This window comes from Kluyveromyces lactis, assembly GCF_000002515.2.
Source record: "Kluyveromyces lactis strain NRRL Y-1140 chromosome F complete sequence".
NCBI lineage: Eukaryota > Fungi > Ascomycota > Saccharomycetes > Saccharomycetales > Saccharomycetaceae > Kluyveromyces > Kluyveromyces lactis.
In genome coordinates this window covers 1563515-1582771 of record NC_006042.1, presented here as the reverse complement: position 1 = coordinate 1582771, position 19257 = coordinate 1563515, and the positions used below count along the sequence as shown (strand labels likewise).

At 38.3% G+C, this 19257-nt stretch overlaps 12 protein-coding genes across 12 annotated transcripts; 6 read left to right on the top strand and 6 right to left on the bottom strand.

Annotated features, from left to right (window-relative positions):
- Positions 1-660: 660 nt before the first annotated feature.
- RIC1 (Ric1p) lies at positions 661-3675 on the bottom strand (the record flags this gene model as incomplete). The annotated part of the gene is made up of 1 exon (XM_455856.1): positions 661-3675. One exon carries the CDS (start codon positions 3673-3675, stop codon positions 661-663), a length of 3015 nt encoding a protein of 1004 aa, XP_455856.1.
- Positions 3676-4003: 328 nt separating this feature from the next.
- On the bottom strand, positions 4004-5575 carry RRB1 (ribosome biosynthesis protein RRB1; the record flags this gene model as incomplete). The annotated part of the gene is made up of 1 exon (XM_455855.1): positions 4004-5575. One exon carries the CDS (start codon positions 5573-5575, stop codon positions 4004-4006), a length of 1572 nt encoding a protein of 523 aa, XP_455855.1.
- Positions 5576-5861: 286 nt separating this feature from the next.
- Positions 5862-6491, bottom strand: JLP2 (Jlp2p; the record flags this gene model as incomplete). Its single annotated transcript, XM_455854.1, has 1 exon — positions 5862-6491. The coding sequence occupies one exon, from the start codon at positions 6489-6491 to the stop codon at positions 5862-5864; it is 630 nt and encodes a 209-aa protein (XP_455854.1).
- Positions 6492-6946: 455 nt separating this feature from the next.
- Positions 6947-8234, top strand: REC114 (Rec114p; the record flags this gene model as incomplete). Its single annotated transcript, XM_002999388.1, has 2 exons — positions 6947-7777; positions 8046-8234. 2 exons carry the CDS (start codon positions 6947-6949, stop codon positions 8232-8234), a joined length of 1020 nt encoding a protein of 339 aa, XP_002999434.1.
- On the bottom strand, positions 7964-8605 carry AFB1 (Afb1p; the record flags this gene model as incomplete). The annotated part of the gene is made up of 1 exon (XM_455852.1): positions 7964-8605. The coding sequence occupies one exon, from the start codon at positions 8603-8605 to the stop codon at positions 7964-7966; it is 642 nt and encodes a 213-aa protein (XP_455852.1).
- Positions 8606-9608: 1003 nt separating this feature from the next.
- On the top strand, positions 9609-10331 carry ERG29 (Erg29p; the record flags this gene model as incomplete). The annotated part of the gene is made up of 1 exon (XM_455851.1): positions 9609-10331. The coding sequence occupies one exon, from the start codon at positions 9609-9611 to the stop codon at positions 10329-10331; it is 723 nt and encodes a 240-aa protein (XP_455851.1).
- An 89-nt stretch (positions 10332-10420) lies between these two features.
- Positions 10421-11482, bottom strand: GID8 (glucose-induced degradation complex subunit GID8; the record flags this gene model as incomplete). The annotated part of the gene is made up of 1 exon (XM_455850.1): positions 10421-11482. The coding sequence occupies one exon, from the start codon at positions 11480-11482 to the stop codon at positions 10421-10423; it is 1062 nt and encodes a 353-aa protein (XP_455850.1).
- A 922-nt stretch (positions 11483-12404) lies between these two features.
- On the top strand, positions 12405-13580 carry GAT2 (Gat2p; the record flags this gene model as incomplete). The annotated part of the gene is made up of 1 exon (XM_455849.1): positions 12405-13580. One exon carries the CDS (start codon positions 12405-12407, stop codon positions 13578-13580), a length of 1176 nt encoding a protein of 391 aa, XP_455849.1.
- Positions 13581-13723: 143 nt separating this feature from the next.
- On the bottom strand, positions 13724-15265 carry PSO2 (DNA cross-link repair protein PSO2; the record flags this gene model as incomplete). The annotated part of the gene is made up of 1 exon (XM_455848.1): positions 13724-15265. The coding sequence occupies one exon, from the start codon at positions 15263-15265 to the stop codon at positions 13724-13726; it is 1542 nt and encodes a 513-aa protein (XP_455848.1).
- Positions 15266-15531: 266 nt separating this feature from the next.
- On the top strand, positions 15532-16104 carry CIN4 (Arf family GTPase CIN4; the record flags this gene model as incomplete). The annotated part of the gene is made up of 1 exon (XM_455847.1): positions 15532-16104. The coding sequence occupies one exon, from the start codon at positions 15532-15534 to the stop codon at positions 16102-16104; it is 573 nt and encodes a 190-aa protein (XP_455847.1).
- A 730-nt stretch (positions 16105-16834) lies between these two features.
- Positions 16835-17851, top strand: MDH3 (malate dehydrogenase MDH3; the record flags this gene model as incomplete). The annotated part of the gene is made up of 1 exon (XM_455846.1): positions 16835-17851. The coding sequence occupies one exon, from the start codon at positions 16835-16837 to the stop codon at positions 17849-17851; it is 1017 nt and encodes a 338-aa protein (XP_455846.1).
- A 495-nt stretch (positions 17852-18346) lies between these two features.
- KLLA0_F17028g (uncharacterized protein) lies at positions 18347-18865 on the top strand (the record flags this gene model as incomplete). Its single annotated transcript, XM_455845.1, has 1 exon — positions 18347-18865. The coding sequence occupies one exon, from the start codon at positions 18347-18349 to the stop codon at positions 18863-18865; it is 519 nt and encodes a 172-aa protein (XP_455845.1).
- Between the last annotated feature and the right edge of the window lie 392 nt (positions 18866-19257).

Genomic DNA, 19257 nt, shown 5'->3' with positions numbered 1-19257 from the left:
AATATCTTTGAATAAGAATGAACAAACAAATCTCAAACTAATCTAAAACTAAAACTCAAAACAAAAATAACAACAAGAATTGAAAAGAATAGTTCTTAAACTTCTTTATTTTAATTCTAAAAACTAATCAGTTAAACTAAATAGAAAGTTAGAATAATCAAAATCTTTTTTTCGGCTTCAAGAAAAACTATGAAAATATCATTCGAAAATTTCATTAGGAATGAAAAAAAAAAAAAAGATGAAATATCGTAACATTAAGAAGAGGTAGCACAAACAGATACTCCGCAGACATAGACTTTAATAGTAATATTACTAGTATATATCCAGCGTAAAAGGGGTCAATTGAATATTACATCTACCCTAGTATACAGCTGTGTAGTACCAGAGAAAGGAGTACATATGCTTCGTTCAATTAAAAGCGTAACTGTAAAATACCTGGTTAATTGCGAAAAAATCGCAGTATATGATGGTAACACTTTTCCATTCAGCAAGAAAACGCATCATCTTCTTATTATGGCACGAGATGTTTGATTTGAATAGTGTGAGCATACATATTTTATATGGGGTTTGAATGTAATCGTCTTTGACGATGCAGTCCTTGTGATTGGCCGAGTATCACGTGACAAGTGCGGTTAGAAAAAAGGTATTTCCCAGTATTAATTAGATCATGTCCAGACAAGTCTGTGCTAGTGTAGTATTTCCCTTACTGTCTAGTGCTCTTAAGAATCGAATTAGTTGTAGAGCGAAATCCCAATACTCTTGTGCTTGCTCTTTTGTAGTTGAAAGAGTGGCAGTGGATACGAATATCTTGAGGACTTGACCTATGACTGTTTCGTCTTTTAGGATGGTGGATACACTAGTATCTGGAGAAGTCTCTCTACTATCAGATTCCTTGAGTCCGTTTGTATGGCTCTTTTCCTTGTTCTTGTTCTTGTTCTTGTTTTTGTTGTTCTTGTTCTTGTTGTTCTTGTTCTTTCGTTTTGTGGACTTTGTCGTGACCTCTTCCTGTTTAGATTCACTATCGCCCTCGTCATAGTTTAAGAATACCATCAAAAGCGTACCCAAGATCTTCGCTTCAGATAGAGCAATGCACTTGGTGATAAGATCTCTTGGAGTTAGTTTTAGATTCTCAAATAAGTAGTCCCAATGTTTTGTTTCGATCTTTCTTAAACAATTCCCTACGATTTCAAGTTTACCAACTTCATTCTTAATCCCGCCTGAATTTTTATCATAGGTATCGATTAATGATAATATGGAGTTCAAGTCCTCATGTTCCAATACTTTACTGGATAGAATTTTTTCCAAACAAAATTTGTAGTGCTTCAAATCATGATACTTCTCATCAATTTTATCGCCTTCCACGCCTAGTGTCAAGTTCCGGTCCACAATCTTATCTAAGTACACACCGTGTGATATTGAGAGTTTCGTTAACTTTTGTGTTGTAATGCATGAAATATTATGCAGCGTTGCTGTATCTAATGAAATTGAAATCGGATACTCTTCTTCGATGACCGGTGTAGTGATTAGGGGATCATCGACGGTCCATATGTGAGCAAAATCGTATAATAATACTTCGTTGCCACTAAGTAGTACAAGATTGTCCTCATATATCTCCAAGATCTGTTCCACCCGATCGTATGCTACTTGGAATCGCCATTGCTTATCCTCTTGTTGGCCAATAATTACCAATTGATCTCGAATCCATGCAATAAACCCTTCTTTATATCTGTATATCCATTTTAAACCGCGTAAGGAATTTTCTGGGAAATTATACTCTGCATACTGATGAAATTTCTGAACCATGTTAACTCCAGTTGGATGTACCGAACTTAGTGCATCGAATATGATCATATGCGAATTCGAAAGAACCATCAGTATCTCCGATGTAACAAACACCTTTTTGCTGGCATCATCTCTGTCCTCCCTTTCATCAGTGAATTTTAACATCTTGTATGTCGACAAAGTGTTCGCATAGAAATTATCCAACTGGTAGCCTTGAGGTACCTCCCATTCCCAAGTCTTGAAATCTTCAAGATTCGTCGATCCATCATTCAGTAATGGGAAATGGTAGCACTTTACCATTTCTTTATCAGAATCCTCATCTGTGACATGGCATAGCAAATAGTCGTCCCCAAGCCAATCGATATTCTTGATATTCATTTGGTCAAAACTTATCCATGTGTTGGAGTTCAAGAAATTGATGAGCAAAATATCTTTGTTACCTACATACACTGCCATTAACGTCAAAATCCCATTTGTCTTACAGGTACTAATGTTGTTGTTAACTGTTTTAGTCGGTAACTTAATTGTTTGAAAAGTGCTCGTATTTGTGGAATCACTCATAGGAGAGTAAAGTAGTATATCATTGTTATCATTGAGTAAAGTGAAGACTTGACTTGTTCTGAAATTGGAGAGAGAACTGTCTAACTTTTTCCAAAGATCCCAAAGCTGTAGAGTACCATTCGATCCACTTATTAATAGCTTGGTATCTATAAGCGAGCAATGCAGGATTTTGAATTGGCTCTCATCGATTGGGATTGATAATAATATATTTCCCCACTTACTCATAAAGATAACTGAGTTGTTTTCGGTCAACAATACCATAGTATCGGGAGAAATGGCTGAAATGCAAGAAACGTGTGTTATGGCCGGATATTCACTGACTAAAATCTTATCAAAGACGTCGTAGTAAATGGTACATTTCTCAAACGCAACTACAAGCAAATGGTCAAACATTACTAAATCTTTAAAAACACCGGATGGGCCCTTCAATGCTATATTTTGAGATTTCACATTTTCCTGATCGAAAAGGATATGCTCTAGAGATAGTTGCTGCTCATCGTAAGATAACACTAAAATTTCACCAGCACAGTAAATTAGCTTTTTACCGTTAATTACATGTATTAGCTTATTGTCAATTAGCTTGAAGTCCTCAAGCTTCAATACTTGCAGCCCATGTTCAAAAAGTACCAAGAGGTATTGATTAGCATGCTCAGTACGCTCTATATCATGCGTAATTATACCAATAACATCGAAAATTTGATGGTCAAATTTTAGCACCACGTTTAATTTCAATTCCGTCCTGCGAATCGGTAACTCTTCAGCTATATCATCATTTTTCATAAACTGCAAGAAGCCTTTTTGTTTGGAGATTGTATAACCGTTCTGTATAACCTTATGATTTTCCTTAGCAGAAAAAACTGTCAATACCTCATCATCCATATCATCATCAAGAGCTCTATGAAGTAAAGAATCATCTGACGGCAAGTTTAACGGTATGCCATATTCTTTGAACACGCTATTTTCAGATGTTTTGGTGTATAATTCGTAAACCAACAGAAAGTTGTTCTTGGTTATAACATAGTAGAACCGCTTATCATCTATTACTGGATCGCAAAATTGGCCTGTAAGGAAACCCTTTACCTCAGTGCCAAGAGGTAAATTATCTCTAATACCAAAATTGACACCAAACAGTTCAATAGACTCAGCAGTACGTTCGTGACATGCTAATGGAGCAAAGGGTTTGGCTTGGTAAACAAAAAGTCTTGTCTTTGTAATAAAAAGGAAGTGGTTTGAATTAGGTGCCTCAATTGTTTGAATGATATCCTCATCGATACCCTCTATACAACGTCCGGGAAGTTGAAATGATTGCGGTGGTTTTACTGGGAGCATCATCGTCTATAAGTCTTCTGTTTAGCCTCAATTGCCCCTTACCTTCATGTCCTGTTTATCCTTCAACATAAAGAATGAAAACTGTAGATCATGATGTTTTTTCGTATCTTTGATTTCGACTACTATTTAAGCTATTACCAAATTGTGAATAAAGACATACAACAGTAACTAAAAGAATAAATGAAGTGTTCTAAACGATGAGTCACATCAACTCCAAATGTAGTCGAGAGGAGAAAATTTGTCCATTTTATCTGTTTTATTAACTTACATGCGAGCGAGTAAAGATTAAGAGGATTTAATTTGTAAATAATAATAATAAAAACGGAGTTTATTACACACTGATGGTTTTCCAGACGTTTAACCCATCAGTTCCTGTACTTACCAAACAGCCAGGAATTTGTTTATGCCATTTTACATCCTTAACTTCCTTTTGCCAATGTACGAATAACAATTGGGGAGGAATTTGTTGTAATTCTTTAGTTTCAGCAGCTTGTTGCTTAATTTCTTCATCATCAGCTTCAACAGACAAATCCCATAGAGTAACGGTGTTGTCTTCGGATGCGACAGCAATTATAGATTCATCGAGTGGATTGAAACTAATTGAAGTAATTGCACCTTTGTGGAATTGATACTGTGCCACTGGGGAGGCAGTGGATGCATTTTGTGGAGTAAACTGTCTTAAATCCCATACACCCCAAGTACCGTCATCATCACCACTAGCAAGTAGGTATCCAATCTTCTCACTCCAACTTATAACATTTACATCTGTATTTGACGCCTTAACCGAAATGGCTGGCTTGTGTTTTTTAGAACGAGTGTCCCAAATTCTGATATATCCGTCAATACCACACGAAGCGAATACAGTCGATTCTGTACGAGACCATTGCAAGTCTTCGATAGATTTATTATTAGCAACCGTAAAGGCTTGTTTATCAGTAATCCACTTGGAAGTATGTCTTTGAGTTAAGAAGACTTGGCCAGAGCAATCACCCGATAGCATTGCACCAGTTTTTATAATTGGAGACCAATCATTAGCGTAACCTTCGACACTCCCATGATTTCTTACAGTATGGATGGGTCTTTTGGCTTGCTTTGGGATTTGGTATCCAGGAGTCTCAAAGGCTTTCACCTGAGAAGCCAGATCAAAAATATATACTTCCCCATTTTCAGACATAGTGCTACACAATACCTCTTGAGCTGCATTGGCAAAAGGAGACACTTTCAATCTATTGGTAGTGTCCTTAAGGGAAATGTTTTCATTCTCAATGACAGGGTCCGTGCCATCCTCATCCTCATCTTCACCTTCGTTCTCATCTTCGTCTTCCTTTACTAAAGTTTTAGCCAATTGGGACATCTTCAAAACCATCAATTCGTTTTGGTTCTTTTTAGAAGCTTGTGTTGCTGTTGCCATCAAAAGAGATTGTGGATAATTTCTGCGGCCGGATCCTAGTGTGTCTGGAATAACGTCAAGCGTCATACATGGCCAAGGAACGTTAACTGTATGTAACATTTCGTAGACTGTAGGATCAGCTTCCAAAACTTCATCAGGACCCAAAGGCTTAGATAAATGTGGCAACCACAATTGTTCACTTTGCTCTTGTTCAGCATTTTGATCCTTTTCGACTAGCTCTTGAGCTTGTTGTTGCTTCTTTTCCAGAAACTCATCGTTCTCAATGTTTCCATCTAATTCTTCTTCATTATCTTCTTCATCGTCAATTTCGATGATTTCGCCATCACTCTCGAAATCATCACCATAAGGGTCCTCGAATTCACCCATTTCAACATCTTGCTCATTGGCATTCACTGCATTGGCCGATGGTACTTCACCAGCCTCTGTCTTAGAATGGACAATTCGATCATCGACGTTTTCTAGTCCTTCATCGGAAGCAGTTCTCTTGGACATCCTGGAATTGTTCTATTGAAGTACAGTTTGTCACTGATTCAATCAAGGCCAGCAACTTTTGCCAATAGATCAATACTGGTACATAACTTACTTATAGATTCCTTACTATGTAGTGTTTGATCATCTCATCGCATCGTTTCAATAAAATTTTCAATATTGGAAAAAGAAATCATGTGGTCACGTGATACGTAAATATGTTCTTCCATGTGTCAGTTGTGAAAGGTATACTAAATAGGCAATGTACCTATCAAGGGTGGGCTGCGGTTGGCTTATCTTAAAAACTATTTCACAACACCTCAATGTTTTCATACTCAAATAATTGTCCTTCATCTTTTTTCTTTAGCTTCTTTTTCTGTTTCTTCAAGGCTTTCCTCTGAGTTTCCTCTTGTATTAGCCTCTCTCTGTTGATTTCAATATATCTAGCAAAGAAATCTGGATCTTTTGATTTCTTTGCCTCATGCAAAAGCGATTCTATTTCGTCAATAATTTCAATTCTTGTCTTCTGTAATCTATTCAATATCGTATTATCTCTAGCAAAACAGTCCATTTTACGAACAGCTTTCGTTGACTTATAGGAAACTTCACCAGGCTTCATGTACCCGCTTTTCCGCAGATTATGCCATGGCGTGGATAAAATAGTACACTGCGGCAGCTTGTTTCCCTGAATGGATTCTGACTTACACAATTGCAAACAGTCCTGAAGTACTTCTCGAGGTACATCCTGCAGTGTCTTCTCATCAGGTTTTAACTTCAAATAAATGTGCCCACTGGAGTACTTATCGGCATGAAACCATTGGTATCGTAACTCCCTGTACCCGTACTTTATCAATAAGTCGTTTTCAAACTTATCCTTTCCTGTAATGATCCAATGCGGACTCATACCGTCAACCTGCTGTGAAGTATAGAAATACACCATCCTTCTTTCTCTAAATGTAAGCTTCGATTTTATATCAATGAGGTATGGCGTGGCAGAAACTGATTCTATTGATAGTGCACAAAATAGCTGAATGTGAAATGGGAACTTGATCTGCAGTTGGCTTGTTTATTTGGATTACAGGAATTAACTGTTCGTCAGTTTCTGTCAAACTTCAAGTTCCTGGAAATCATTAAAAAAAAAACAACAACAAAACACCGGTTCATTTTTTAAGATTACTTCCTCTAATAAGTTCAGTGACCCATGTTCACGAAAGAACAACTGACGACATACACATCAGAGAGTAAGTACCCAGGATTTACCAAAACCCTAAAACTGACTCCTGAACAATCATTTATTATTCTTCTTTCTCTGTAAAAATAATATCTGTGGAACATTACTTTGGATGTATTATTGATACAAAGGACCTTCGGCGGTTAAAATACAGAACAAGGAAAATGGCAGAATTTAGTATTCCCATTAGAAAATATTCTTACTACACCACTTTAGAAGCAGCACCAAGTGGATTCGATAGCGGAAAGACGCCAACATTGGTAGATAAATGGAATCACGTATCTTCAGATGGTAGGATCAACTTAATGTTTTCGAATACGAGCCCAAATAAACTCCTTATGAGAGTAGTGACACAGCCGTACTTACAGGATTTAGAAGTAATAGATTTCTTTGCGTTGAAGAGTACCTTTGCCGGGTTTAATCATGAACCTTTTCAATTTTCAGCTAAAGCACCGTCAATATCGTGCAAATATCTCATAAAGAAAGATGATAATACTATTGTGATGAAAAGATTTCAACTAGGATTTCACAACGGAGTTGATTTTGTGCAAGCAACCGATATCCTTCAAAAACTAGGGTTTGTAGTGAAGCCAGCAGTAACAACAAGGAGCAATACCGTCCTATCACCATCGCAATCTTTTTTCTTTAACCCAAATCAAACAGCAGCGTTTCCTCCTGAACAACAGGTTTGTTCAGCTAATTATCAGTTTTACAATCAACATCAGGTGAAAAATCCGCATTGGCAAAATTCACAACAGAGCTTCCTTCAAACAGCCACCAACATGGATTTTGTTTTATCTCAGAGTACTCCACTACCAGCACCGAGAGTTCCTTTGTTTAATGAGCAGATGCAAAATCTCGTCACTCAACAGACGCCTGAACCTTCCATCGAGAAAGAACAGGAACAGAATAACGACATCACCAAAGAAAAAAACTATAAGGGTGAATTGAAACTGGAAAATCCAACGTCAAAGTTAACCCTTGAAGTTCCTACAGTATGTCAAATTAAATCCAAACTTGCGGATCCTGAATTCATGAAATGGGTATGTTATTGAAGATTATTTATCGAATTTAAATATCAAGTCCGATCAGAAAACAACAAGTGAACTAAAGAATACTAACAACGGTAATAATGTTTGTGTCAGGTCGAAAAAATTGAAGATCTTATAAAAGATGAGTTATCAAAACAAGTAACATAAAATCGCCAATATCAACAGAGGGACATACTTATCAGCCTTTGAGCCTAGATTTACACTTTGGAAGGCTGTCACAGTTGTGGTGGATACATTGGAGACAATAGTGGAAGATGCGTTACTGGGGAGATCGGTAGTTAAACCCTCTAAAGAAGAGGCTGTGGTTGCAGGAGGTTGTGTTACCTGTCCAGTCGATGGAGCGATAGAGGAAGTTACTGGTACTTCCGCTTGCTGGGTAATAAAATCATCAGGCACATAGAAATCTGTTGCAGACGCCTCAGATAATATAGAGGAATACCAAGGAAAAGCTGTGATAAAAGTCTTGAACTCAGTGAATGGGAAGCTGGTGGCTAAATCATCAAGCAATTGAGTGGTTTCAGTTACACTTTTCAAATGATAGTAATAATTGGCAACATCCTGCGGCAATGTCATTTTTGCTTCATTCATATATGATGTATATGAGACCAGGTTCACGTTAAAATCATCTAAGAATTCGATGAAGAACTGCAAGTCAGCAGCTGCAGCTTCTTGTTTGGCTGAACTTAATTGTTCAGGTGATGGTTCATCTGCGGCTAAACACAGGAATGCGTCGATTGTAGCTAGAATTAAAATTGGGCTAAGTCTTACCATTATATATCTGTTAACGTGGATACTTTTTTGGTTGGTAATTGATACCAGCGAGTCGACTTACATTATTGTTACGCCTGTATGGCCTGACTTTATATATACTGTCGGCGGGTTTCCTTTTTCGGCAATATATGATGAAGATATCTGTGACATGATGAACCTCTAAAAGCTAGCTGCTAAATATGATGATGTGCCGAATATGATACATTTGGCTTTCATTGCTCAGAAATTGTAGATTTGAGGTTAGGCATCTTATGGCTGGGCCCTTTTGTGAAAGACTTTCCAGTAACAATGCCGACTATTTTGTGTTGTGCAACCGATCTCATAATCAGGGGCAAGCCAGTCAAGAGTATTAAACACTAACCTTTCTACAAATGGTAATGTCAAATAATTACGAAATAGGAATTGCCATTCACAGATCTAAACAGGAGATATCAGGAACGAAGACTGTAGAATACAAAGACCGGAGAGCAGGAACTCTTTCATCGTAAGAAGCAGACAAGCTGCTGTAACATAAAAAAATGGAGCATGAATGTAGTTCAGACCATTATGAATTGATAAACTGGATATTTGACCGATAAATAGAAGTATGCAAATGTCAGAGGATATTTTAAATGACGTTATCCTATTGCCTGCTTGAGCCTAATGATTGTAAGACGAGTTCTTTTATAACAGTTAGAATTTAGAGTCAGGAGTTTAAGGTTAGATATATCAGAGTAATCCAAAAGCATACCTACCATTTAACTAGAGTCAGTTTCCGGTCGCTACAGAAGCTGGCCACATGAATTGTTTGAAGAATGTATGTGCATTCTCGATATGTATGTTGTTCTCGTTTAACGTCGGGGCATGAAAAACAAGCTTTGTAAATCGATAAACTTAGAAGAAACTACACACCTTCAAATGCAATAAAACGTAAAGATATAGAAATCACTTGAAGTGGACTAGTGCGAGCTAATAAAGGTGACCTGCAAACTAATATAACTTTATAAGACCTGAAAAGGCCAATATGGAGGAATTACGCGCGACGGTGCTGCGTCACTATTTGCAATTGGAAAGCATTATGATCGCTTGGATCAGAAAAGTAAACTTTCTTAAACAATACACTGATGACCCGCTAAGTGCCCGAATAACACTTTTTCTTGTGGTGATGGGAGGATTTGCTCTTGTGAATGAACTCTACATAACAATTCAAATGAGTGCCTTACAAATGGATACATGGGAACAATTGAACAGCACTAAATTGGACGAAGATTTTATTAGAAACCATCGATTCATACATGACGATTCGTACCATGCCACAGAATGGTTTGATGAAAAATCCGGTCTCATAATCGAGGAGTTCGAATCGAGGGAAAAGTTCTTTGCCAAACCTGTGCATGTCGCTCACATATACGTTAGATGCCAAGTTATCGACGAAGATACCAAAAAGCTTCTGTTGGATAATCCAATCACATTCCACATTGAATTCTCACCAGAAGAATTCGAAAATGAAAAAAGACCAGAGTTTGGTTGTACATTAAGGCTATTAAAATCAAAACTTTATCACTTCTTTAAAGATGGTCACTTTTATGATCAGTTCAAACAGCCAAGCAAAACCTTCACCATTACCAAAAATGTAAAAATCTACAACACCATGAGCGAGGAACTTCCAAAAAACCTCGACGATATTCAATTGTGTTTCTTAAAGATGGAAACTGGTGACACTATAGACTGTGAGTTTTTGGTGTGAAAATTGCAAGCTGCCGTTAAATGCTTGAAAACATAATGTGAATATAGGGAACCCATGCATATATAGTATAAAAGATTATAGATTTTGCACTAAATCACTCCTTCAACCCTCGGAACACCAACATCCGAACTATGCAATTGGTTTTCACACCAAACCCAAAGTTTCATGATTTGTACCAATCTAACGTCGTTAGGGATATAATAAGAATGCAAGTTCTCACCTAACTCTTCAAAGATTTCACCTTGTATGCGACTCATGTCGGAATTGGTGCTCATAGAACTTCCCTGCTTTTCTTCAATATGTGCTAGCTCTCCGGTAAGCCTTTCTGTCGTGATAGATTCCCTTGGAATGGATCGTATAACGTTTGTTAGAGTGGGAACTCGATTTGATTGGAAGCTGGATCCTAAGATGTCAGGTAAACCAGATTTTTCGAGTTGAGAGTTTATCCTCGGTAATATCGATTGCAAAAGCTTTCTGTTCACTAGATCAGCTACTTTAGTTCTCATATTTAAGGAATATAGCTGTTTCAACTTCTTTGGTAACTTAGCAGAAGGACTCGAACCATCCTCATCCGATAACGGGAAGAGAAGAAGGGTCATAACTAATTCGACTTCCTTCATATACTCTTTTTTGGAGCTTGCTTTCAAAGCAAGTTTATCCTGAGCATAAGAGATAAGCTCTAATATAAACTGCTCCTGATCGTTAGGGTCGCCCTTGGCGTTGTGGGAACGAATCATTTCAATAAGGTTCAACAACAATAGCTTGAAGTTCAAATCTTCATCTGTAATATGGTCATTCAAACTTTCGAGTACCTCTATTCCAAATACCTCGGTAATCTTTTCCATAGCTAGTAAAATTTCACCCTTCTTGATAAGTTCCTTGATGTATGCCCTTTTCTTAATCATATATACAGAGTTGAATTCTTCAATGTCTTTGTTGGAATTCAAAAACCCAAGCTCCTTAGCCATGCGGATACTAGATTCCTCATATGCCATCACCACAAAATAGTTCAATAATAACATTGGTATTACCGGCTCATTATTCGACAACTCACTGTTGCTGCGATCATAGGGATTGGCGTCCTGCACCACTTTCATCCATTGTTCTCTAGTGAAAGATTTCTTCTCATAGGTAGATTTAAAATTGGTCATCGTTTGTATGAAGCAATAAGTCTAGGGAAAACTAGATTGGCTTATGCTTAGCGCAAATAGTATAGTACCACTCTTTCTTTCAATATTAGGGGCTAAGGAAGTCTCACTTTCAACTTACAATTAGGTGCTCATTTTTTTGTTTTTCTGTTGATAATGCCCAGTTTCTTTACTAAGTGATGTTAAGGTTCATTTCGTGAAAAACCTTTGTGAATAAATAAGGGAACAGGCCTCTGACGACGAGGAAATGGGACAGATCAATTCTGAAAAGAAAAGGAGTTCATGTAGATATCAAATCGTGGTTTGTAGCTTCAGATAACAGTAATCGAGAAACTTCTCAATTTAAATCTTCTTGAATCTGGACTCTTTTTTTTGTATCTTTCAAGTAGAGGGAAACGATTCATGAGATGTCACTCATAGCAGCTATAGTCGACATTTTACGTAGTAATATACAAAACAGTAGACATATCGAGGGCATAACACAGATTTAAAAACTTTACAGTTTCAATATTCATTGGTTTAGGATCAATAATGAAATGGAGGAGGCAATCCAAGCCGTTTCTATATTCTAAATTGAAACTTACTTAGATTCTGATGACAAAAAAGTGTCAAATCAAATTAAGGAACTGAAATGATCTATACAAAAATGAAATGATATAAATATATGCGTACTTTTCCGAGTTCTTCGAACATCAAATAAGCCAGGTATTTAAGGCCAAGAGTAGATTCGAAACTAACAGAGAGGTAACTCGTTAGATTGCAATCTCATTATCATTCAATTGAAATAACAAAATAGAACCACAGAGCCAAACCAAATTTTTTTGCCAAGACACAGTCGATATCATTTTGAATAATATATTCGTTCAACATTGCTTATCACACATACACATAAATAGACATACGGCTAGTCAGTATAATTGTTATTATGACATTCATGGAAACTATGACAGCGTCGCTGGCACAAAAGGGGTCCCAAAGTCCCAAATCTGGTTCTATTTCATCATCTGCAACTCCTACATCGAGAACACCTCAATCATTATCCCAAAGTGTCAGCTACCATAGTGTTGCTTCCATCCCAAATCTATTGAACTACGACAGGCAGAACGATTCGAGTATTCGGACAAACAAGACGTCACAAACAAACATTACCGTTTCAACGACAGGAAATTTTCTTTCGTCGTCAAATTCGTCACCGCAAATTAGTCCTCGTCAAAGGGACTACCATTACGGTGGTCACTATAGAAGTGGATCCCTTGATTTTTTGGCTGACACTGCGATCGACCAGGATATGAATCAAGAAGAATTCAAACGGATTTTGAAAAGACTATCAGAGTACAATGAACAGTTGACATTTCATTTGCTGACATGGAGTTCCCAGAAGATTAAGGATGTTTTGGTCAATGATCTCACCCAACTTTCCAACGAAACAAGATCTATGTTAAAGGTTACGAATAGGTTGTTAGAGTTGAAGAACATGAACGATTGGAACAGGAAAAAACCGCAACTCCCTAGTATTAATCAGCTTAGAAACGAGCTACAAAAGCCAATGACAGAGTTTCAATTCCCAATGAGACCCAGGAGTAAAAATGTTTTCAACGTCACAGTAAGAAAATCTGAAGTAGAAATCCCAACCGCAGCTACCAACACTAAGATGGAAAAGCCGGTCATTCAAGTTGTTGGACATAGAGGCAGTAAAAGCGATAGTTCCATCGGAGGAACAAGTCATACTTTTAAAGTAGATAAAGTCAAACCAAGGAAACGCAACAGCGTTTCACAGCAGCAACGAATGATTAGCGTAGCGGCAGGAGATGGTACCGAGTCATGTAAACACTGTCATGAAACCGTTACTCCCGAATGGAGAAGGGGGCCTTACGGTAATAGGACCTTGTGTAATGCATGTGGATTGTTCTACTGCAAGTTAATCAGAAAATTCAATACAAAGGATGCTAACATTCTCATGCATTACAGAAAGATGAAGGGTCCAGAGGACAGAAGAGTTCCTGAAAGCTTGAACGTTCCTCGTTCTTTTATAGAATCATTAGAGAATAATGATAACCTTGATGATAATTTCAATATTAAATCAAAGACAACGCCTGAGTGAAATTGTCAACGAAGACATTTAAAACTGTAATAATAGTAAAAGGATATTTTGTTTAACATTTTTTTCATTCTCATGGCGGACAGACTAATTTTTATTAAAATAATAAGTAGTTTAATGTAACAATGAGGATTATATGCCATTGTTTATTGAGATCCTTTGTATGATTTCCATATTTCGAACCATCGTGCCATTTCTCTATATTGAGAAAGGTTCACAGTAGGAATAATCTTATCCCACTTAAGTTTTGTTGAAAACAGACATAAGTCCTTAAATGAAGAATGTTCGGAATACGGGACGTTGAAATGGTAGATTTTGCCCTGCGAACGTTTTTGTTTGGTGAAATAATCAATGGCAAATGGTGTCTCTCCCGACAATGTGTCCTTAACCCAGTTTTTCCTTTCAAATTCATCCCAAAGTGTATATGACTTATCATATTGGTTTGAAAAAGTCCAGCCAGTGGGTCGAAATACCACTATAGAATCGAACATATTGGACAACTGAGAAAGATATTTATCCAAATCTGTGTGCATAGCAACCAAGTGAACATTGGATGACTTATGGTCAGTGGTGAGTAGACCCTCTGGAAACCATGAGATGTATTGTTTCACCAGCTGATATTTTGTATGCGGTACATAGAGTTGTGTTTTTAATTTCTTGGCAATGGAAATAGCCAAGTGCTCCTTCCCGATTGAATAACTTAGCACAACAAAAAGGATTGGTTTGGTCTGAGATAATCCTAAATATTGAGAAATTGACCTTTGGCTATCAGAACGGTTTAGGAAAGTGTTCAACCCATTTTCTGCTAATAGCGAAGCGAAATCAGCAGTTACCTCACATACTTTAGGTAAAGCGGGGAACTTGAAGAATGGATTCAAGTAAGTCGTATCCAAATAAATAAGCGACAAGGAATTTCCTTGAAGAAGGGAATTTACTTCAGTAATGATCCGTTCATTGGCTCTGAAATCCCCCGTATGTAACACAAAACTGTTTCTTCGTAGATCGTGAAATAAAAATATGACTGAGCCTGGGCAGTGATTTGCATCTAGCAATATGACACGCACTTCATTTGAGACGCTATGCCACTCATTCAAAGACAATCCAATAAGTTTGCATTGGTTAACCTTGAACTTCCACTTGACTAAATTCGCAGTGTAAACTGAAGTGTAGATGGTAGTCCCATGAGACCAACTCTTTTTCAACCCACCATAATGGTCTGCATGGAAGTGGGAAAGAAAATATAAATCGATATTTGGTTCTTTATCACAATTAAAAGAATCAACCACAACAGTTATATCGCTGAAACTTAATTTTTTGAACCATGCCATGGACTTTTTCCGAGAAGTTTTATCTACAACAGCTGGCTCAGATTTAGGTTGGGCCTGTCCGTGAACCTGGACTTGAACTTCAACTTCTTGTGCCTGTGATATCTTTCCCTCAATTTTAACGTCTTGACTGCCCCCAGCAACTGGAGTTTCAGGATCGACGCTAGCCTCTCTTTCTAAACAACTGGTGAAGTCTGCAGTAACATAATCTGTATCAGTACCATCATATTCATCTTCCTGAGTTAAGTCTATAATTTCGTTACTTGTGGTACTGGTAGCAACGGACGTTTTCAGACGAACGAACTTCAAATCGAACAAAGTACGAGACTGAGTTCTTTGAACTCTTTTCGTAACTCGTTTCATATCTTAGGCATCTTGATAGTCGGGCGCGATGCTTTGGAAGTAGAGGCCACAGATGACGGTGGTTGCAAATTGAACTCTCTTAGGATAATGTGCGATGAGTATAATTGCAAAAAAGATAAACGTTATAAATAGCTACACTAGGAAAATCGAAAAAGAAAACATATATACTTTGCTCGAGAAATCGTGCATGAGCTGTTAAGGTGAATAGGAAATGGCTGACAATCACCAGCCAGAACACTAGTATACGAGAGGGAGCACATAACAAAATGGGCCTGCTACAAATTATCAAAGAACAGAAGTTGAAAGACAATTCACGAAGAGTACTATTGCTCGGGTTGGATAACAGCGGGAAGACTACAGTCCTAAATCAGCTATTGAATGAACCTATAGATAAGATCCAGCCCACGATAGGATTCCAAATCAAGACTTTGAAACTAAGCAACAAGGTTCTACAGATGTGGGATATCGGCGGTCAGAAGACATTAAGGCCATTCTGGTTTAACTATTTCGAGAAAACCGATTACTTGATATGGGTAATAGATATCTTGGATAACAGACTCATGGAGAGTTTAACCTTATTAGAAGAGATTGTACAAGAGAATGACAGAATCAACTTACAATTCGAGGTATTCATCCTATTAAATAAGATTGACCTACTTCCGAAGGGTAATGGTAACGGCCTTAATGATGACGATACCTTACAGAAGAAAGTAGATCACGTGAAAATGATAACATCACGTACCCTACAGATGGATCCAGAAAGTGTGCGGGTAATACCTACAAGCGGGGTGAATGGAACTGGATTGGACCAGCTAATAACGTTACTAGAGGACAAATGAAGGGAGCTCGCGGTACGTCAGTGGAATCATCCCTAAAGGAGACCAGAAAATCTAAAGTTTCACATGAGATAACTCCGGGAAGTCACGTGATGCATACAGAGCATGAATTTGGCCCTTATACATCGGAAGAAATCGGAACACTACGGATAAAAAGCTCGTTGAGCCAAAATGGACGAATAGAACTCATGAAGAGAGTCAGTGGCTCTTCCCTTGCGCGCGCTTCTGGTTGAAAACAAGTGACTTGTAGTTACGTAGATGGATCGCTTTGTAATAACGACTCATATTTATCAGTCCAAGTCTTACTTTTCATACATTAAAAGCCCTGCCTGACTAACTGCCCCAATATCTAGCCATCTCACAATGACTCTGTTCTCCTCTCTAACTTTACGTACTCGGGGCGACCTGGAAATAAGGAAAAATGCCAATTGAAAAAAAAAAAAGTCTACCTTTTGACAAAGCCAGTTTGAATTAGAAGTAGAAAAGTACCGGAAAATCACTAGTTAATTGGTAACTATTTGGATATACATTTACGGGAATATATATATATATATATATACATAGCGATTTTCTGGGATTGTCCACATACCCTAGAGTTAGGATATTTTGTTGAAAGAGACTTTCAGCACTTATTGATATAAATATCATCATCTCTTTCTTCTTCTGATTTCAGGGATACTATCAGTTCAAATAGGTAGAACCGGTAAAGTAATAGTCAAGTTTTCAAGCAGTCATGGTAAGTGTTACAGTTCTTGGCTCATCTGGTGGTATTGGTCAACCACTTTCGTTGTTGTTGAAACTAGACCCTCATGTATCAAGTTTGAGATTGTACGATTTGAAGCTGTCCCACGGTAATGCTACCGATTTGTCTCATATCGACACTAACTCCACGTCTGAAGGTTTCAATACCGCAGAGATTGGTCAAGCGTTGAAAGGTGCCCAATTGGTCATAATCCCGGCCGGTATTCCAAGGAAGCCAGGTATGTCACGTGACGACTTGTTCAAGATCAACGCCAAGATCATCAAGTCTCTAACTGTGCAAATTGCTGAACATGCACCAGATGCCAGAATCCTTGTCATTTCAAACCCAGTGAACTCGTTGGTTCCAATTGTTTACGAAACTTTGCAAAGCATGGGCAAGTTCCAAGCCGGTAAGGTTATGGGTATCACTACTTTGGATATCATCAGATCTCACACTTTCCTAGTAGACATCATTGGCCGTAAAGCTTACTCCGTTGAAAAATTGAAGGATGCAGTTACCGTGGTTGGTGGTCATTCTGGTGAGACCATCATTCCAATCTTTACTGACCAAAAATTCTACAGACGTTTAAGAGACTCCAACGTTTACGAATCTTACGTACACAGGGTTCAGTTTGGTGGTGATGAAGTTGTGAAGGCCAAGGACGGTAGCGGTAGTGCTACTTTGTCCATGGCTTGGGCCGGTTACACATTTGCTAAGAAATTGTTGAACAGTTTGCATTTGAACACCGCTGGTGACCAACATCCAATCCCAACTTTCGTTTACTTACCTGGTTTGCCAGGTGGTAAGGAATTACAAAAGAAGTTAAATACTTCTGTTGAATTCTTCTCTGCTCCAGTGAAATTAGAGAAAGGTATCGTTGTCGCTGTAGAACACGAATGGGTCGATAAGTTGAACGATGACGAAAAGAAGTTGATCGCCAAGTGCTTGCCAATCTTAGAAAAGAACATCAAGAAGGGTCTAGCTTTCTCGAAGCAAACCAAGTTGTAAGTGTAAGGGGTGTGCACAAACAACCTACACTTCAAGTCTTTATATCCATATAGTAGGTAAGTTAAGTAACACCACTCTATAGGCAATGAATGCTTATGCTATGCAAATTTGAATAATCTAGATTCGACCTGGCTAGAAACCTACGTTTTACTCACCGGATGACTTTGCGCCTGATTGCGTCAGCTGGCCGGGTAACAGAGGGACATTGGACATTCTCCCCCATATCTCCAGCTTTTTTTTTCATTTCTTAAGAACCTTAATGCACAGAGTGGAAAGCGATTACGAGAAGCAAGCAGCACAAACCACAGTTGACATATTACTTGCACGACATTTGTGTCTGATAAATGAATTTACAGTAGTGATGAAAAATTTGTGTAAATAATTCACGCGTATATAACACCAGAGGTTGATAAACTCCATCGTTTAGATGACTTCACCAAGAACGAGAAAAGCCATACCCCGACCAGTCGTAACCACCAGCAATACAGACGAAAGATGTTCAAAAAGATTAGAGATAAGATTCATCCAACATACAATCCTGAGGGCATCACGTGGACCAGACGCAAGTCTGGTCCACAAGTGGTAGCCGAAGTACCAGTTGTTGTCGACAAGAAAACTGGACAGAACGGCAAGGCCAAGAGCAAGAGCAAGGATAAAGCTGCCGGTGCACTACCTTGTCATGACAGATACACAGAAGAGCTCGATGTCGAGCTCGTTGTGAAACAGCTCAGTTTGGAAGACGAACTGAAATTGGTACATGATGTAGCGATGGAATCCATCGTTGCGTCTGACATTTCATCACCGTCGTCTTCATCGACAACAACGGCTTCCTCTGACAAAAATGCTAAACACGTGACATCCAAAGCTTCGTCTACCGTTCCGCCCCACAAACAAATTACCGGCAATAACGCCGCCCCATCACGTCGGGTAACAAGTATGTATACAATTTTCAATTTGGAACTTTTTTTCCGACCCCCTTTCCCTATCGGCACCCTTTGCTCCATTTGTCCTTGATCCCTGCCTAGGTGGCCCCTGAGTGGCTTCCCTGCTTGGTTTCCTGGATGTGATCGGACTAACGGAGAAGTACTCACGAACTTCCACTTTTCCCTGGCATCCGGTTCCAGGAAAAACTATACTATTTGAACAAGCAATCTTCTTCCTATTAAGTAATACTACGAAGGGGCAAACTGTTCAGTAGTCTGGCTAGTCAGTTCCTAGATTATTCTGTCAGACAAAACACTTTTCTTGCTTTCTACGCATATACAAGGGAAGGCTCTCAACCCAGTCATGCTTTCAGGCAAAAAAAAAAAAACTATTTCGATTTCTCTCTCCTTCAATTTTCCAGTAAGCTGATTCGATACAATAAATGTCTGGACTAACAAAGCAATTTGCAAGCAGTTTTAGTT